Here is a 17,161-nt window from a genome sequence, read left to right as displayed (position 1 = left end):
TTTCTTCCCCCTCTCATTAATTAATTAATTAATTAATTTTCATTTTATTTGATTGGTATGGATGTTTGCCTGCATGTCTGTCTGCACATTGTGCATGCAGTATCTCTGAAGGCCAGAAGAGGGCGTCGGGACTCCTGGAACTGGACTTAGAGGTGATTGTGAGCAAGCCAAGTGGATGCTGGGAATTGAACCAATCTCTGGCAGTATTCTTAAACTACGGAGCCATTTCTCCAGCCCTACTTTCTTTTAAATATTTATTTCTATTTTTAAACTATATGCCTGTATCTTTGTGTTCACGAGTGCAGTTTCCTAAGGAGACCAGAGGCTTTGGATGACTCTGCAACTGGGGTTACAGGCCATTGTGAGGGACTGATATTTAGCCAGCAACTGGCTTTTGGCCTTTAAGAAGGCAGGAAGCACTCTGAACTGCTGATCCATCTCCAGCCCTCCTTTGGATTTCTTTATGTTAACCTACATTGATACTATTAAAGATGTTTTCTGTTGTAGATTGCCTTTTCCCATGGCAGCCACATTAAAGGGCTCATCCAGCAGCCGGTTGTGTTAACCTCTCCGATCTTCAGTTTTCTTGTCAGAATCTGGTTCTGTTACTCTGCAGGCAGATGTGCGGATAAGTACAATTACCTATTCACGTGTTCCCTTCCTAAAGGAGGGTTTCCCAAACACTCGTCCCCTGTCTATTGTTCAGAGGAACAAGACAACGCAACATCTCCCACGAACATCCGCTGCTTCCACCCTCAAAGCTTCATGACATGAAATGTCTGGCCCCAGTATGCTGCAGACCTATTCTAAGGTGTCTGAAGTTGCACAGCATTCTGTCATTTGTTTCCTAACTTGACATAAAACAACGTAACGCATCCACTGTGCACCAAAGCTGGCTAGGAACTGGGGCAGTGGCGTACAGAGGCCGTTCACCAACAGGGTTCCGAGAGGTCATCTGTGCACCCCTGCGGGCAGCGCGGCGGGGCCCCTCGCCTGCCTGGCGGGTGTCTCTTTGCGGCTGCTAGGCTTCGGGGGCAGCGCGGGGCTCGGGACTGCCCCAGCGCGAGGCGCTGATTGGCAGAGCGGGCGCCGCCGTCCAGGAAACGGCTCGGGTTTCAGCGGGGGGCGTGACCCGCCCGAGGAGGCTGCGGCGGCGGCGCGGGCGGCGAGGGGAGAGAGCCGGGAGAGGCGAGCGGCGGCGGCGGCAGGCGCGGAACGGGCGCACGGACGATCGAACGCGCGGCCGCCAGAGCTCCGGCGCGGGGGCTGCCTGTGTGTTCCTGGCCCGGCGTGGCGACTGCTCTCCGGGCTGGCGGGGGCCGGGCGTGAGCCCCCGGGCCTCAGCGTTCCTGAGCGCTGCGAGTGTTCACTACTCGCCAGCAAAGTTTGGAGTAGGCAACGCCAAGCTCCAGTCCTTTCTTCTGCTGCTGCCCAGATCCGAGAGCAGCTCCGGTGTCATGTCCTAGCTGTTCTGCGATCCCCGGCGCGCGTGAAGCCTCGGAACCTTGGCGCCGGCTGCTACCCAAGGAATCGTTCTCTTTTTGGAGTTTTCCTCCGAGATCATCGCCTGCTCCATCCCGATCCACTCTGGGCTCCGGCGCAGCACCGAGCGCAGAGGAGCGCTGCCATTCAAGGTAATCGTCGTGCCGAACGCCTCTGGGAGCTTCGCCAGCCGGGAAAGTGGGTGCCGTGGGAGGATGCGGGGGCGCAGGATCCCCGGGAGGAAGGCGCGGGTAAACCTATTTGGGGGCGCACCCTGTCAGTCTCTGACTGTATTGGTGATGGAGGAGTGGATGAATGCGGATGGCTGGCTTTGGGGGAGTTCTTTCAGCACCTCCATCCCAATGCTGACATCTGCCTCTGCCGCTGGCACCCCTTTCCTGTCAGACTCCGGCGGGCACAGTCCTGCCTACTGGGCGCGTTCCTTTGAGCTCAGAGCCGGCGCGCCGTGGGGCCGCCTGCCAGTGGCACAGCCCATAGGCGGTTCGGGAAGGGCATCTTTGGGGTGCCTGGTCCTTGGATTCTGGAAGCTCCAGCCTGGTACTACACAAACCCTTATGAGAGATCCTTTCTTGGGAAGAAACTGCTGGAGTGTGGTCAGGCAACATCCCCAAAGGGATGGAGATGCCGGGACGACACCTTTAGGGAGGCAGTGGCTCTGGTCCGGGATTCCGGTGCTGGCCATCCCTCACCAGCCACAGCGGTTGGCGCAGGAGGGATCGCCGCGCGCCTGGGGCTAGGGGGCGAACTGGACCGACTTTTCCTAGTTCGCCTAGCTGCTCCGACCGCTGCCGCGCCGAGATGTTGAAAGCACAGGCGAGTTCTAACTTGCGCGCTCATTCTTTCAGCGCGGGGGAATCGGTCGAGGGCCCTGCGTGGCGCTGGCTTCCACCCTCGCGGCCAGGGGGCAGGCGCGGGAGGCCGGCTTCGGCTCCGTGCCCCTGCAAACTTCCCAAGACCTTCCTTCTCCCCCCCACCTCACCCCCCAGTTCAATAAAATCTACCCTTAAAGGCAGACTTGCTTTCAAATCCACGGCACCCATTATGTGTTTGGTGTGAAACGCTATCAACATTTAAAACTCTATTGTCCCAAGCGTCCCAAATCCCTGTAAATCTTCCACCAGCCTGGACTCATTTTCATCTGAAAAGCCTGTTTAGTTTGAATAGAAAAGCAATCAGGCGCCCCTCTCGCTCTCGTTGGAATGTCAATTAAAATGCAGATTTCTCAGAGCTCTTTAGCGCCCCAAGAAGTGGGACAAAACAGGATATTTCAGGCTGACAAATGAAAGAAATGCTACAATGAAGTGGGGTGGCGATGTGCACCCCAAACTGCTTGGAGTACCCACTGAAAGAGTAGGTCAGGGATTATGGTCTTACTTACGACAGCTTATATTTTTGGGGTTTCGTTGTGTTTAGGGCCCCCCCTTGGTGTCCCCCCCCCCCATGAGCCCATGACAGCTCCCTTCCCTATTCAGCCCCGTGGAGAAGTAAGGGAGCCTTGAACCAGGGTAGAGAGGCTACATTTAGTATTAACCTGGGAGTGTTGACTTCTCCCAGGAGTAATCCACTTGAGAACAAAATGCCAATTGCTCTGCCCGCTGAGGTATCCTGGAACTACCCTTTAAGGTAGCAGTACCCGTCGCACCGCCCCCCTCCCCCAAGGGCTTGCCTTAAATTAACCTGCCTTCTTGCAGGACAGGGGAGAGTGTGTAAACGTGTATAACACTGCGCAAGCTCACCAGCCGGGCCCTTTCGGCCGGGTCCCTTTGCCTGTCTTTGGAGGCAGACTTGTGTGGAGATGACCCCAAGGGGCGGGTGGCCGTGAAGAGCCATCCGTCAGAGTGAGGGTGAGGACTCCTCCCTCGTAGGCTGAGAAGAGAGTATCCTTTCAGGGGGAAAAATAAACACGCTGGGGCTTTCTCTGGGGTTCAGCCTCCAGGAAGGATTATGGTATTGAAGGCAGGAAGCTGGGATTGTGGCCGCCAGCAGCATGCTGGGCCTGTGTTCCCAACACGGAGCCTTGGGACCTAATTATCCTGCCTAGGAGGTCGCTCAGCACTTTTGTCCACTCCGGTGAGGAGCTGTGCAGACCTGCTGCCGTCACTTCTCGCCTTACAGAGGTTTGAGGAGGGGGCTCCTGTGGGGGCTGGGACTTCGAAGAACGAACGTTCAAGTTGAGTCAGCCTGGGGCACTGGCCATCTTCCTCATTCAGCTGGAGCTGAGGTACTCCTGGGTAGTGGCTAGTAGAGACAGTGGGCCCAGCACTCTGCTTCAAGACCTACTGGGACCTGAGATTGCAAAGTTGCTGGAGAGGGGAGTTTACCTGCATTCTGAAAGTTCTTAGGAAATCAACGAGAATGTTTGTGCACTTTCCTTTGACTGGTATGTAGAAATAGACAAGGAATTATCTTTTGTGACTCTTGGCTTTAAGAAGAAAGAAGACTTGGGGGAACAAAAATCCTTCCAGCCAACTAAAAACACTGGGCACCTAACTGCTCATATACCCCTGGCTTTTGTTGTTAGCTATACCATTCTACCTGTGCTTAAAAAAACAACCAAACAGCAGCTTCCTATTCCCCTCTTGGAGATGGTACGTCCTCTCTGCCTTAGTCTCAGTGAAGGCTGAAAGGAACAGATTTTAGGACGGAGGTTCTGGCAGTGTCGAAATCCTGTGTCATAATTGAAAGCATCAAAAGCGCACGGGATTAGAATTCTTTTTCTCTTTCTCTCTTTTTCATTAAAACGCTCACCCATCCCCAGTCTCATAAAATGGGCATCCCAGCATCCAAAGCCCATGGTTTTGTGCGATCCTTTCCTGCCATTGGTTTCAGCAGATTCTCTAAAGCTCGTGCATTCTGACTCAAAGATTAGTCACTGAAGACACTGAACAAACATAAAGTTATTTGTACTGTGGTAAGCTTTTTTTTTTGGGAAATTCTCTGCTTTGGATCTAGTAAATTGAGTGCCCCCTTGTAACTGATACTTGGGAGGTTTAGCCAATAGGTTAGCGTATTGAAAGTTCCCAGGCCAATCACATACCAGGGCAGCTTGTACGTATCATCACCATTACTAATAAAATCTTGAATTATTCATCAAGGGTTGTATCTTTACCCCTTTGACGTCGGTTGCAGATATTTAGTTAGTATGCCTGTACACTGCCTTGTAGTCAGTGGAAGGGAATTCAGGCTTTGAATCCCCCGGTTGGATTAAACTCACTCTTTGTAAGTGGCTGCTTGGCGGAAGATTGAAATACACGCCTGCATTCGAAAATGAATTCTGACAAGTGTAAACTGGTGGGAATGTTTTTGAAGCCTTCCTGAGATTCTTTGATTCTGTTGGTCTCCTTTCTTTCTGAGAACCGTTCTGAAGCGAGGACGTGCCGCTCAGCTCAGCTGAAATGCGGTTCTCAGAGCAGACCCTTCCTCCAGTCAGCGTCTTAAAGGCCAGCTGGAATAAGAGACGTTAATGAGGCTGGCCATGCCAAGCCCAGCGTTTTAAACTCAGGTTTTTCTGCAGTTGCCCTTGAAAGGAATGAAGGTCAAGTTGCTTCAGCAACCTTGCAGCTTTGATAGTGGACGGAAGGGCACGCTGCAGAGCTGGGTGGCTGGGTCCTACAGTGATGGTTTATCTTGCGTCTCTTAAAAGTAAGCTTAAAAAAAAAAAGATTAGCCTACTGCAGCTTGTGGACTAGCCTGGAAACACCTGGGACGCTGAGGTGAGGATGGAAGGCTTTTCCGATAATGAGAAAGAATGTGTTTGCGAATGTATTGAGAGGCTGAGAAATGGTTTTATCCCATCTGGGTTTAAGCAAGTTGGCACTGGGGGAAAAAACTGAATCTGGCTGAATCTCTCTCTTTCAGTGGCAGCCACAGCAGCAGCAGCAGCAGCAGTGGGAGCAGGAACAGCAGTAACAACAGCAACAGCAGCACAGCCGCCTCAGAGCTTTGGCTCCTGAGCCCCCTGTGGGCTGAAGGCATTGCAGGTAGCCCATGGTCTCAGAAGAAGTGTGCAGATGGGATTACCGTCCACGTGGAGATATGGAAGAGGACCAGGGATTGGCACTGTGACCATGGTCAGCTGGGGGCGCTTCATCTGCCTGGTCTTGGTCACCATGGCAACCTTGTCCCTGGCCCGGCCCTCCTTCAGTTTAGTTGAGGATACCACTTTAGAACCAGAAGGTAAGTTCATGCGTGCCATTTTAAGGGTACCAAGTCGTTTTGGGGATGTGTCTGGGGGAAGTGGTCTTTAAGTGGGAGGCCTGTTTCAGCCGGCTGCCATATGAGTAGTCTCTCTCCGCATCATATCGGAGCTTAGAAGGGAGGGTCTTGTCTCCCAGGCATGAGTGGAGTGGTTTGGTTTGCTCTGTTCTTTGTGCTTGGGTGAGGGAAGCAGTGGCAGTTCTTGTTTAGCCAGTGCCTTACAGCACTCTGGAGGGGACGTACCTTGGCAGGGTGACTGTGGCCTTCTGCAGTTGCTCTCTAGATTGAGGGAAAAGCCTTGAATCACACTATCTTTTGGCTAAAGGAAATAGGCAGCCTCTGAAAGCTGACTTTTTTTTTCTTTTTCCGCATTGTTTAAGAGAAAAGAAGGTTCTGAAGTTGAGCATGGAGAGCCGTGCCATGCTGGATCGGTTTTTAAGCTGGTGTAAGCTCTTTGTGCTTTCACCCGGCATCACAGAGTGGGCAGGTTTCATGTTGGGAAGATTGGAAAGTGAATTTGCCAAGAGTCTTCCCCCATCTGGGGAAAAGCCAGATTTCACTAGTGTGTTTGGCTTTGCACACTTGGTTGCAAATGTGAGAAGCTAGTTGTGAGGAGGACGTGGCTGAAATCCGGAGCTGGGCAAAGCGCTGGTCCTTCTCCCAGGTCCTTCAGAGACGTGGTCTGTGGCCAAGCCTCTCTCCTTGGTGCCGCACGGGAATCTGTCATCAGGAGGGAATATTGGTAGGCGAGTTATTTTTTGAGTGGTAATCCGAGCGTGACACTGCAGATCGCAGCACTCATCGCCACTTAATGAACGTGTTTGCTGAGGGCCCACCTGGTGCCGGCTGGCTTTGGAGTCCGTCACGGTCCTGAGTGCTGGCAGGTCAGCTGAGTTGCTGTGGCTATGCACACTGAATCAGGGTCCTGATTCATCCAGATCATCCAGAGGGGGATTGTAGGAGGGACAGGACCCCTCCCCCAAGGGTGACCTCAAGGAGGGCTATGTACCCATCTGAGAGGAGGGCTTGAGAAATGGGTCCCCAGTAAGATCCACCCAGACAGACACTCTCCCTGGCTTTGTGTGTATGTCGGGCCACACAGATGCCTGGAAATGTTATAAATTACCAGGTATCTTTGGAAAGGAAATGAGGTAGGAGTTTTGTGCATGAGGTGTGTTCAACATACAGCCTCACGTCCTTTTCCGGAACCACCTCTCTGTGACTTATCCTGTGACGTCAGGGAGAGTGTAATCTGCAACAGTGACATGTTTTCAAAGGGCTTAATGTGAGGGGGAAAGGATTGGGTTTCTGAAAGTCTGGTCTGCACTTCTTTAATTTTGTTAATAATTAAAATGGATGTCCCCCTAATTGCCGGTTGTCCCTGGAGTGTGTGGCTCAGCACTAACTAAGGAAGCTGAGCTAGGATTTCCTACAGCGTGGGCTTCAGAAACAGCCCCGGTTAGGAAAGAATTGTCATTTTTCATTTGGACTCTCGGGGCAGTGTTGCTGTGAGTTGATTTCAGTTGCAGAGTATAAAATGGTCCTGGAGGGTTTCCTGGACTGCATCTAATTACCTCAGAAAGGTTACAAGATGTTTGTACTCGCAAGGAGGAGGCAGGTGGGGGAGAGGAAGGACAGTGGGCTGGAGTCCCCCAAATGGCTCTTTGTGTAAGAACCGATATCCAACAATGCTCACATTGTTGAAAGCAGATCCCACCACCTGGGGACCTGTAGGTACATGTAAGGTTAGGGAGGGAGGCTGAGAAGTCTCCGAAGTTGTAGGTCACACTTTGCCAATGCCCCTGGGTACACTTTGCTAGGCTCAGAGTTTGCATGAGGTTCGAATCACATATAGAGTTGGGAGACGCTAAGAAAAAGAAAAGAAAAAGAAAAAAGGAAAAAAGGAAAATGTCTCAAGGTGTGGAGTTTCACCAGAGCAAGCTTGGGAAATGCAGAGAAACCCCAGAGCCTTGATTGGTGGGATCTCTTTATCAATAGTCACTGAACAGTAGTACCATCCCCAGATGCCTTCTGAGGACCAGCTCAAGAGATTTAGTTTTCACCAGTGACCTGGACAGAAAGCAGAAAGCACAGCTCCTGGCATTGATGGTGGCCTTGGCCATCCCCATCCCCAGCAAGCTGGGGACAAGGGGGTGCACAGTTCTCAGTGCAGCAAACACGGTACCCTGAGATGAATGTTGCTTTTGGATGGAGGAGGTGGTGATGCTGGATTTCGGCAGGGTCTGTGCTCACTCTCCTTGTCTGTTAGACCAACATTGCCACTGACATCCAGGCCATCAAGCTAGAGGCTAGGCTCCATGCTAGGCTCTGGTGTCTAATGTGTGCATATGTGCATCTCTCCAGCCGCCATATTTGATGCAGCCAGGACTTCAGCTAACACTGAGTTCAGCTTCTGTCTCCTGAAGCTTTACCATGGAAGGCATCCGTTTGCTAATTTAGAAGCTCAGTTTAGATAATGTCTATTGGGCCGGACAAATATGTAATCAGGAAGTTCCTAGAAAGAGCCTGTGCCTCACTACTAAGGAGCCCTTTTGACCCTCTAGGGAGATGTTATGTTCAGTCATGTAGTTCTGTGCAGTGTATGTAGCCATGCAATGTATGTCCTCACCCCGAATCCTATCCTGTCCGTGTGTCTCTGGACACTTTCTCAAGTGGCAGCAGCAGGATTGGGTCAAGTCAGTTGACCTAAGAAGGCAGTCATCTCTGTAAGATTTTCCTCGGTATTTCAGAATAGAAATGATTGTATCCAGCTGGTCATCCCTGTGACAAAGGACAACAGTATCAACAGTTGGGGACTTCGGAGGGGTGGTCCCGATTCTAAGTACTGTTCTGTTGATTCAAATCCTGAATGTTCCCAGTGTAGTCAAGCTTGATTACTGCCAGTCTCGGCTCTTACTTTCAGATTCCCCCTGACGTTGTCACCTGCTCTGGTTAATTAAGTCATTGTTGACATTAAGGGAATCTGTTTACCCCAGCCCAGTAGGAGCTAAAATAAAAGGGCTTTCCCAAACCCAAACCCTTAATTACTTTCCCACCCTCTGCTAAGTGCAAAGGGACGGCCTGGGGGTGGGGTGGGGGTGGGAGTGAGGGAGTAATTTACATGCCTTAAAAAACACCCACCATTTCTTGGGCAGTCTTCTGGGTTGATGCTGTTCCGGATTGAAGTGAGCCAGCGAAAACCTCGTGAGTGTGAGGTCTACGTGGAGACCTGCTGAAGGGTTCCCCCCCCCTCACCACCACCACCACAGGGTAGTTCAAGTCCTTTGTCAGAGAGTATCCTACATGCTGTGGTCTCAGCCCCCCACATTTAATTGCCAGTTAGAAGAAGAGAAAAGAAATATCTGCGTGGTGCAAGTGGATGATTTAACAGGAGTCTTGTGTTTCCTATTATCTGCATTTTTTGTTCCTCAGTGTGAGTGTGAATATTTAAGAGTTGACTGTAACTTGATAGTTTCGCTGAGGAACAAGGGCTTATTCTTGGTCAATTAAACCAAATGCAGGCGCATGCTGTTAAACACACAATGAAGTACACATTCTTTATTAGAATATAGTGTATTTCACAATTCATGGGCAAGGAACTGTGTTTAATATTACTTCTAGAGCAAAAATCTGGCCAGCCCAGAAAATTGGCATTTATATAACTCTTTCTTGCTGGCTTCCACTGATCTGAATAGAGCAAGTTTGTGTGTGTGTGTGTGTGTGTGTGTGTGTGTGTGTGTGTACCTGTCTGTCTATGTTGCCTGTTTATTTCAATCAGTTAAAAGACTAAATAACTTACTTAAAAAAAAATAGCCACCCCTTCTCAGATAGCCTCTAAAGACTTTATGCTGTTTTTAAGCCTTATTTTTAAATTATTTTAAATTGGGGTCTGTGTAGGCCTGTGCACATGAGTGCAGGTCCCCCTGGAGGCCAGAGGTTTTTGATGCTAGCCCGGGAGTTGGTTCTGGAAGTGAATGTGGATCCTCTGCAAGAACAATATAGACTTACAAAAACTGAGCTATCTCTTCTGCTCCAATACAGTTCAACATTTTTTCTTTTTTCTTTTTCTTTTTTTCTGTTGAGGGTGAGAATTCAAACAACCAAGCATTCCAATATGAGATGTTTCCAATATCTGATTTAATGAATAATCACATGGTTATGAAATAACTGGGGTAGTGTTTAAACAGGAAGGGGATGTTTAATGTTCACATTCTCTGTGGAGTGCGTGCAGTAGCCCCGTGCCTGCAGTAGCCCTGTGCCACACTTATAGACAGTTTGGCTACTTACATAGTTAGGGTGGTCATGAAAAGACAACTAAGTCCCTTTCATCAGGCTCCGTCTTAACTTTTCCATTTCTGATTGAATCCCTGGGATCGATCCAGCAGGGTGTCTTGTCTTGGTCAGCAGCTAGGAGTTATTTTGGGGGAAGGGATGCTGCAGGCTATTTTACAGATAATTATGGGTTTCCTGTGCAGAACTGTCCCTGTAGGGGCTGGAGCAAGTGATGATTCTGTGATTAAGAGCACTTCCTCCTTTTGCAGAGGACCAGTGTTGGGTCCCCAACACCCACAGGGAAGTACTCCTGATTGTCTTTATCTCCAGGTGCTGGGGGCCAGCGCCTCTGACCTACTGTTGCCTGCAGGTGCCCTTCTCATGTGGGCTGCCCTTGCCCTTACTGTCTTTGTGGCTTCGTAGAGAATGATGGGAAAAAATTCCAAGATGGTAGTCCCACTGGTGACTAAAGGTGTTTAGTAGTAGCTTTTTCTTAAAATACAGTTGGTGAGCAAGATAGTGGTGCACACCTTTAATCCCAACACTAGGGAGGCAGAAGCGGGTGGTTCTTTGAGATTGAGGCTAGCCTGGTCTACAGAGTGAGTGCCAGGACTACACACACACACACACGCACACACACACCCCAGAAAGCTTGAAGTTGTAGTTTTACGAAAGTGTATTTAACCGTCAGGACTAACTATGATCTTTCTTTTGGGCTGGTAGCTGATGGTTTGGTTTTTTTTTTTTTAGATGGGCATCTCCCACAGCCTGGCTTGGGATTTGCCTTGTAGCTCAGGTCGGTCTAGAACTTTCAATCCCCCTACCTCAACTTCCACTCCTAATTGTCCGGCATCCTTGAAGAGCATGTGTCTTGATTTTCTGTAATTTTGAAAAACTTGGCCTCGGATTTTATGGCTTACTTATCTTTATGTGTATCTTTATGTGTTTTGCCTGCATGTATGTATGTGTACCATGTATATGTTTAGTGCTTGCAGAGACCAGAAGAGGACTTGCGGTCCCCTGGAAATAGAGTTATCTACGTGGTTTTGAGCTAGCACCCAGTGGTCTTCACTTCCCCCGTGGCTCTCCAGCCCTTGGATTAAATGTGGAATGTGCTGTTTGCTTGCTTGAAGCCACCATAGGCAGTGACAGGCTTTGTGGACTTTCTACACTCTGAGAATAAATGAAAGTCCACTTGCTTGCTCTTGGCTGGGTCAAGTCAGGGAGCTAAACTATCACATACCTCCTCTTTAACTTCTTGTCCAACTAAAGAATCATGAATCCCAAGCCGTTTCTGGACAGAGAGAATTCCAGGTTATGGTGACCATGTTTTATGAGGATGTTAAAAATAGCTCCTAAGGAGGATGCTGACAGATTCAGGAAGGAGAACCCGGCCTCATGTTTATTTGGGTGTTATTTATGTAGCATGTTCCTGAGACATCTCAATCCTGAGCACTAAGGAAGTCAACACATTGTTTCCTAACCCTGGAACTTGTTTTTCACTTCTTATACCTGACAGTTTACAAATACTGGTTCCCCCCCCCCCCCATGTGTGGCCAAGTGTTTTAAAGGTATCTAACACCGAAAATGGCCAATTTGGTGTGCTGTTATAGATCAAAAGGAGATCTTTGAGACTAGAGATCTCTGTCAAGTTTATTCTCTTTGGAAACCCTTCAAGTTCACATTGAGAGCTGACAGTTGGCTAGCCCTAGAGTCATGTGGCTTGCTTCAAGCCGCCTCTCCCCCATTCCACCTCAACCCCTTGGACTGCCACTAAGACTGTTGCTTAGCTGATTGTAGCAGGTACCTTGCTGAATGTGTAACCTGTATAGATTATGTGTTTCAGATTTAAAACCACTCAGGTCTTTAAAGACTAAGGGATCTGATCCGACATTTGACTTAAAATTTTAAGTAGAAACTAAGTAAAGTTGTTTTGAATAGTATGTGTTGTGTTTTCTGGAGGTACAGTCTCATAGGAAATCGCCCTTGGGTGCTGAGTTTGAATGTGCCTACTATCTACTTGACCTTAGTCAAGTGAGATAACCTGGTTGAAATTCCAAGATAATATCTGTCTAAATTGCACAGATTGAATACACACTGGACTGTAGTTCCTGGCCCAGTGTAGGCGCAGGGTAAGTGCTGATTTCCTCCCACCCCACACCTTTGTCAAACTAAATAAAACCCACATCTCAAAGACCTAATATGATGCTTGCCTTGTAATCTATAATGATAAATGTCAGATTTTCAGACCTTAGGCCTTCCTTTATCCAACTCTTTTTTTGCCCTCGGGTTTTTGCAAGCCCCCTGGTGTTTAGACATGTGACCCTTTATCTGCTTACAGTCTAGGTGTTCAAGGTTGACTTTTTTTTTTTTTCTTCTGTTAAGGAAGTCAACCGTAGCCACCCAGCACATAGTGAGAATATGTCATGGTCATGGGTATATTTTGGCAGGAGAGTCCTCTGTTTGAGGTTTTCAAATAATCGATGTAGGCCAGTGAAGGGTGGTAGAGAGGTTGGTGTGAGCTTGGTTGGGTGTGTTGGGTGTGAGCTTGGTTGGGTGTGTTGGATGTGTTATAGTGTGCTGTGCCCTGTCCAAGCCAGTGAAGAACCCATCCACCATTGCAGGTGTTGCTTGTCTTTTGCCATCTTCTCCTGTAATGCCACCATCCATTTGCCTGCCAGGGGAGCTAGGTGCTGGGCTTCCGGTGGGCTGTATGGCAGGGAGTTCACAGAACTGTGCTGGGGTCCAGACTAGTGGAAGAGCTGGACATTCATGTGCATGGTTCCTCTAAGAGGGGCTTGTGATGGCAGAGGCTCAGGGTGAGATCGTGTCCTTCAACTCAGTCCTTGGGCTAATGATGGTTTCCATGAAGACACCTTAGCTCCTGCTCTTTGCTCCGTGCCTTGTGATAAGATGCTGAAGGTGCAGATGCTGAGAGCGCCAGGCCTTTATTAAGTGCCTGTAAGCGGCTCACATGTGCTAGGGATGTTGACAAATTGCCCCTTCCCAACAAACAGGCAGATCCCAGGATCCCATTTCATGAATAAAATTTTTGCAATTCTTAGAGATGCTGTGGTTTCCGGACACCTTCACAGTGACCACACACCCACCCTTTAGGTGAACTAATTGGTGGAAGATGGATTTCACAGCTCATTCCTCCTTCCTCAGCAAGAGGATAGATATTTGATGGAGTGTTAGGCACCCCTCTTGTTTTTTTTTTTTTTTTCACCCCTACTTTGGACTTTAAACTTCAGAGGACAGGCTGGTTGGTTCTGTTTCTCCTTCACCTCCCCACACCCACTTCCTTAAGTCCTTTGAAGAAGAGTTTCAGGCAATAAAAATTTTCTAGCACTTATATTCTGTAGTTCTGGTGCGATGTAGGGAGTTGGTCCATACCCTCTGCTACCGTGGGGACCAGTGGGACACAGCACAGAGTCCTAGACGCTGACTTATGCTGAGTCACTGGAGAAAAGCTCAGAACAAGAAGGGCCACCTTGCTCCTGCCTGACTGTTCCTCATCGTTAGGTCTTCCTTTCCTCGGATCCTCCAGACCTTAGCTTCATTGAGTTGCTGTTTTGATAGCATTTCAAGCTTCTCCTTTCAGCATTTCTTCCTTTTTGCAACAAGGTGGGAAATCAAAGGCCACCTGGACTGGACTACCTGGAACTCCTTCAGGCTGTGGTCATGAAAAGGACAGGTGTGGAGGCCTTTCCGGGAACTTTTTTCTCCAGAGATTAGGGACTCACCTATCTTCTCTCCATCTCTATCTCCTCCCCTCTCCCCCAGGAGGAAAAAGAAAAGAAAAAAATTCCAAGAACGAGAAGTGTGGCCCTAGGGGCAAAAGAAGCCAGGAAATGAAGCCGTTTTAAAAGCCAGCAAAGCTCACTTTGGTGACTTTAAAAAAAAAAAAAGTGACCTCTGGTCGCAGCTGGGTATGGAGGTGACAGTGACTGACTAGGATACTGATCTTTGTAGAGGTCATTTGTGAAATGGGTGGGGATGCTCAGAGACAGCAGGTATGAAGTAAGGCAAGGTCACTGCTGAAGGGAAAGACCCACCCACATCAGCTTCCCTCAGAGCTGTACAGCCTTTGCATATAACGACCACTTCCCAGGCTGGTAGAGAGAAGATGGCATCTCTAGATGTGCTTTTCTAGTCTCAGGGTAATTAGTTCCCTTTGAGTCAGTTTCCCAACTTATTGGCTGATTGGTTGACCTAGAGTCTCATGTAGCCCTTGAACGTCCAATTCTTCTGTCTCTACCTCCTGAGTGCTGGAATTACAGGCAGGCACCACTTTAGCCAGTTCCCATCTCATCTTTGTTGTAGAAAAGTGTTCACCCTTGAAGGGGTGGCCAGTCTGAGGAAGCTGCACCGCGCTGTAGCTTCCCCTTGACGTCTCTTTCCTGGCACTTCACTCTGATGGCTTTCTTGCCTAGCCATCATGGAGGCAAGGAAATGGCCAGGGCTGAGAGGCCAGAAAACCCCTGCTTCTCTTGGGCAGAGTAATGATGACTTCCCTGCCTGGCACAGTGACACACCTTGTCCTCGGGAAGCCACAATGTTTGGGCACCTCGCCTGGATCTTCCTAGACTCAGTGGCTGAGTCTGAAGGGAGCCACTTTTCAGATTTGCTTGCTTTCTGAAAGCCTTCCCTCCAGGCAAAGCTGAGGTCTGTGGGGCAGGAGAGGAAGGTTAACCATGGTGCTGCCATCTTAATTTGGAACTTCCAAGCAGATGTGGCTTTCAGTCCTCCTGGATGGCATCCCCAGGCAGAGGCAGAGAGTCCTGTGTCCATCCGTCCGTCCGTCCCCCCCAACGCAAAACACTACAGAAAAGTGATCCTTCTGGCTCTGGCCTACCTTTCTAGGTCCTGTGGTGTTAACCAGCTGGGATGGTGTGGCCCCCCGCTCCAGAACGATCCCTGCCCTCTCCTGAAAGCAGCTTTCTGTGAGGTCATTGCTGTCCAGCAACTTGCGGACCATTCCTCCAGCAGAGATTCCCTTCCAGCTTCCATGCAGGCCTGAGCTAACTGAGCCCCAGCAACAGGATCAAACCCATTCCAAGAGGAAGGCCATCTGTTCCTCAGCCTCCAGCTGCTGGCCCTTCATTTGCAATTGGCTGGGAAGCTTTGGAGGGGTCAGGTCCTGGGGACACATCTGCAGTCTCTGAATGGTGTTATAACTGGGGTCCTGCTGAGCAGAGAAAGGCCAAGCCCTTTAAATAAACTTGCTGAACAATACCCCCCCAAAGGTGTAGAGTCAGAGAAGCAGGAGGCAGCTTTGCCCTTTAGCTAACTCTTAACCTTGGTTTTGTAGCCAGGGCACTTGAAAACTATTTCTTTATTCAGAAAGTACTTACCAAGCGGAGAAGGGAGGGGCTGCTCTGAACAAGGAAAATGTCATATAGGATTTGGGCATCGATCTGCCCCTTAAGGGAATTAGAGGGCAAATATCTCCACTTGAGTGTATGCCATTTATTGAATATTTACCTCAGTGTCAAAGAGGTGAGCTTGTTCCAGATGCAGCTTGTAAAGAGCCACAGGCAGCATGAAGTCCTCTCGAACTTGCCTCTGGAATGCAGTTCAGCCTTGGGAACACCAGCCAATCTCCCTAGTTCATTGCAAGCAGGTCCCCAAGCTGTAGCTGCTTTAGGTCCTGTGGTTCTTGGGCCTGTCTGTAGTTTGGTGTTAGGGCCCTTATTTCCTGCATCCGGGGGCCTATGATAACTTAGCCTAATGCTCTAGGGACTTTCTATAGGGACCAGGCTGTAATCGGGCGTGTGACTTCATTGAGTGGATGAATGGCAGTTATGCAGGTGTTGTCCACCTTGGTTTTATTGACAGGGTCTCTCCCTGACTGGGAACTTACCACATAGGTTAAGCTGGCTGGTGAGCAGGCTCCCTGGAGATGTCTCTGTCTCATTCACTACATCTAGGTTTTTTTGTTTGTTTGTTTTTGTTTTTTTGGTTTTTTTTGTTTTTGTTTTTTTGTTTTTTTTTTTTTTTGGTGGGTTCTGAGGAATTAAAGTGATGCTTGCAAGGCAAGAACTTTATGGACTGAGCTATCTGTCAGCTATCTGTCAGCCCAGCCCCCAGAGGTACAATAACCTGTGGGCCCTTTGGCTCACTGGTTTCTTGAAGCAGGTATTAGGCCTGGTCTGTATGAGACGGAGCCTTCAGGACCTGCAGATGTTTAGTTCCACTTGAGAACTTTGCAGGAATCCTCGCTCAGGGAAGGCGTGTATATAAGATGTGACAGATTTATTCACTTGAAAGAAAGCCCTGGTTTGGAGTCAGAGGCATGCAAGTGGATATTCTCATGGGGCCATCTTAACCCTCTGCTGACTCATCTACTGACCTGTTAGAATCAGGCTGTGACCCATAAAACCAAGCCCCAGGTGGCTCCCGGCTGGGTGAATATGTCTGCAGAGCTTCAGGTAGAGCATTTGCCCTACTGTGCACAGAGTGTTTCCTCTCAGTGTGCTCCTCACATCAGGGTCAGTGAGGGACTTAACAGAAAGCCTTGGGTTCCCTCTTTGTGCCACCGTTTGCCAGTAGCTGGCCTTTCTGGTGTCTCAGGGACAGAGGGGGCCGTTCAGTACGACCACGTTCATTTTGGACAGCAGCAAGCCTTAAGCTTTGGTCTTTGGACAAAGGGTTTCTGAGCTGGCGGTGCCATCCTCAGCTGGGAGCCCAGGAGCACCCAGCCAGAGCACTCAGGCCATTCAGGAGGCTGACCCTGGGTGGAGGTCCTTATGCACGATAAACCTCGGTCATTGCGTTCATTTTCCTTCCTCCCACCTTCTCAGAATGTCTCCACGAGACAGTTGGGTGAGAATGAATATGTCTGCGTGTTCTACGTGGATAAAACATAGGCTGTGACATCATGGGGATGGGGTGACGGCATGTGTCATAATGGGAAACTGGAAATCTTATAGAAGAGACATTTAGGTTTTGAAAACTGCACAGGAGCCTCTCAGGTAGAGAAACAGTTTAGGTACAGGGAACAGGGACAGGGGACAGAGGACAGACATACCGTCTGGCTAGGCAAGCCACCATGTGAATGAACGGGGGGAAGAGGGGAAACTGGGGGAATGTGGTACTCGGTAATGATGTAAAGATTTCCTAGAGAGACACTCATTATAGGTTGGGTACATTCCATTCAGGCCTTTGCCTCTTTAGGAGCCCCTAT

At 49.2% G+C, this 17,161-nt stretch overlaps 1 protein-coding gene across 3 annotated transcripts in view, besides 4 other annotated features; it reads left to right on the top strand.

Annotated features, from left to right (window-relative positions):
- Positions 1-619: 619 nt before the first annotated feature.
- Positions 620-17,161, top strand: part of Fgfr2 (fibroblast growth factor receptor 2) — a 104,358-nt gene continuing 87,816 nt past the window's right edge. For all 3 annotated transcript variants that reach the window (NM_001347638.1, NM_201601.2, NM_010207.2), the window contains exons 1-2: positions 620-1,634; positions 5,362-5,679. In NM_001347638.1, coding sequence (NP_001334567.1) covers positions 5,514-5,679 — 166 coding nt within the window. In that variant the 5' untranslated portion in view covers positions 620-1,634; positions 5,362-5,513. The remainder of the gene's footprint in view (positions 1,635-5,361; positions 5,680-17,161) is intronic.
- Positions 754-1,554: a DNAseI hypersensitive site, noted in NCBI's record as "the nucleotide coordinates are approximate for this feature". NCBI's record gives the evidence for it as "EXISTENCE:in vivo cleavage assay evidence [ECO:0001075][PMID:19047043]".
- Positions 1,062-1,287: a promoter, noted in NCBI's record as "-86 to +139 promoter fragment". NCBI's record gives its function as "strong core promoter" and the evidence as "EXISTENCE:reporter gene assay evidence [ECO:0000049][PMID:19047043]".
- Positions 1,063-1,088: a protein binding site, noted in NCBI's record as "-80 to -68". NCBI's record gives the evidence for it as "EXISTENCE:protein binding evidence [ECO:0000024][PMID:19047043]".
- Positions 1,203-1,222: a protein binding site, noted in NCBI's record as "+57 to +64". NCBI's record gives the evidence for it as "EXISTENCE:protein binding evidence [ECO:0000024][PMID:12944911]".

This window comes from Mus musculus, chromosome 7, assembly GCF_000001635.26.
Source record: "Mus musculus strain C57BL/6J chromosome 7, GRCm38.p6 C57BL/6J".
Classification (NCBI taxonomy): Eukaryota; Metazoa; Chordata; class Mammalia; order Rodentia; family Muridae; genus Mus; species Mus musculus.
Note: the sequence above shows the minus strand (reverse complement) of the source record. Positions and strands in the feature narration are given on the sequence as shown.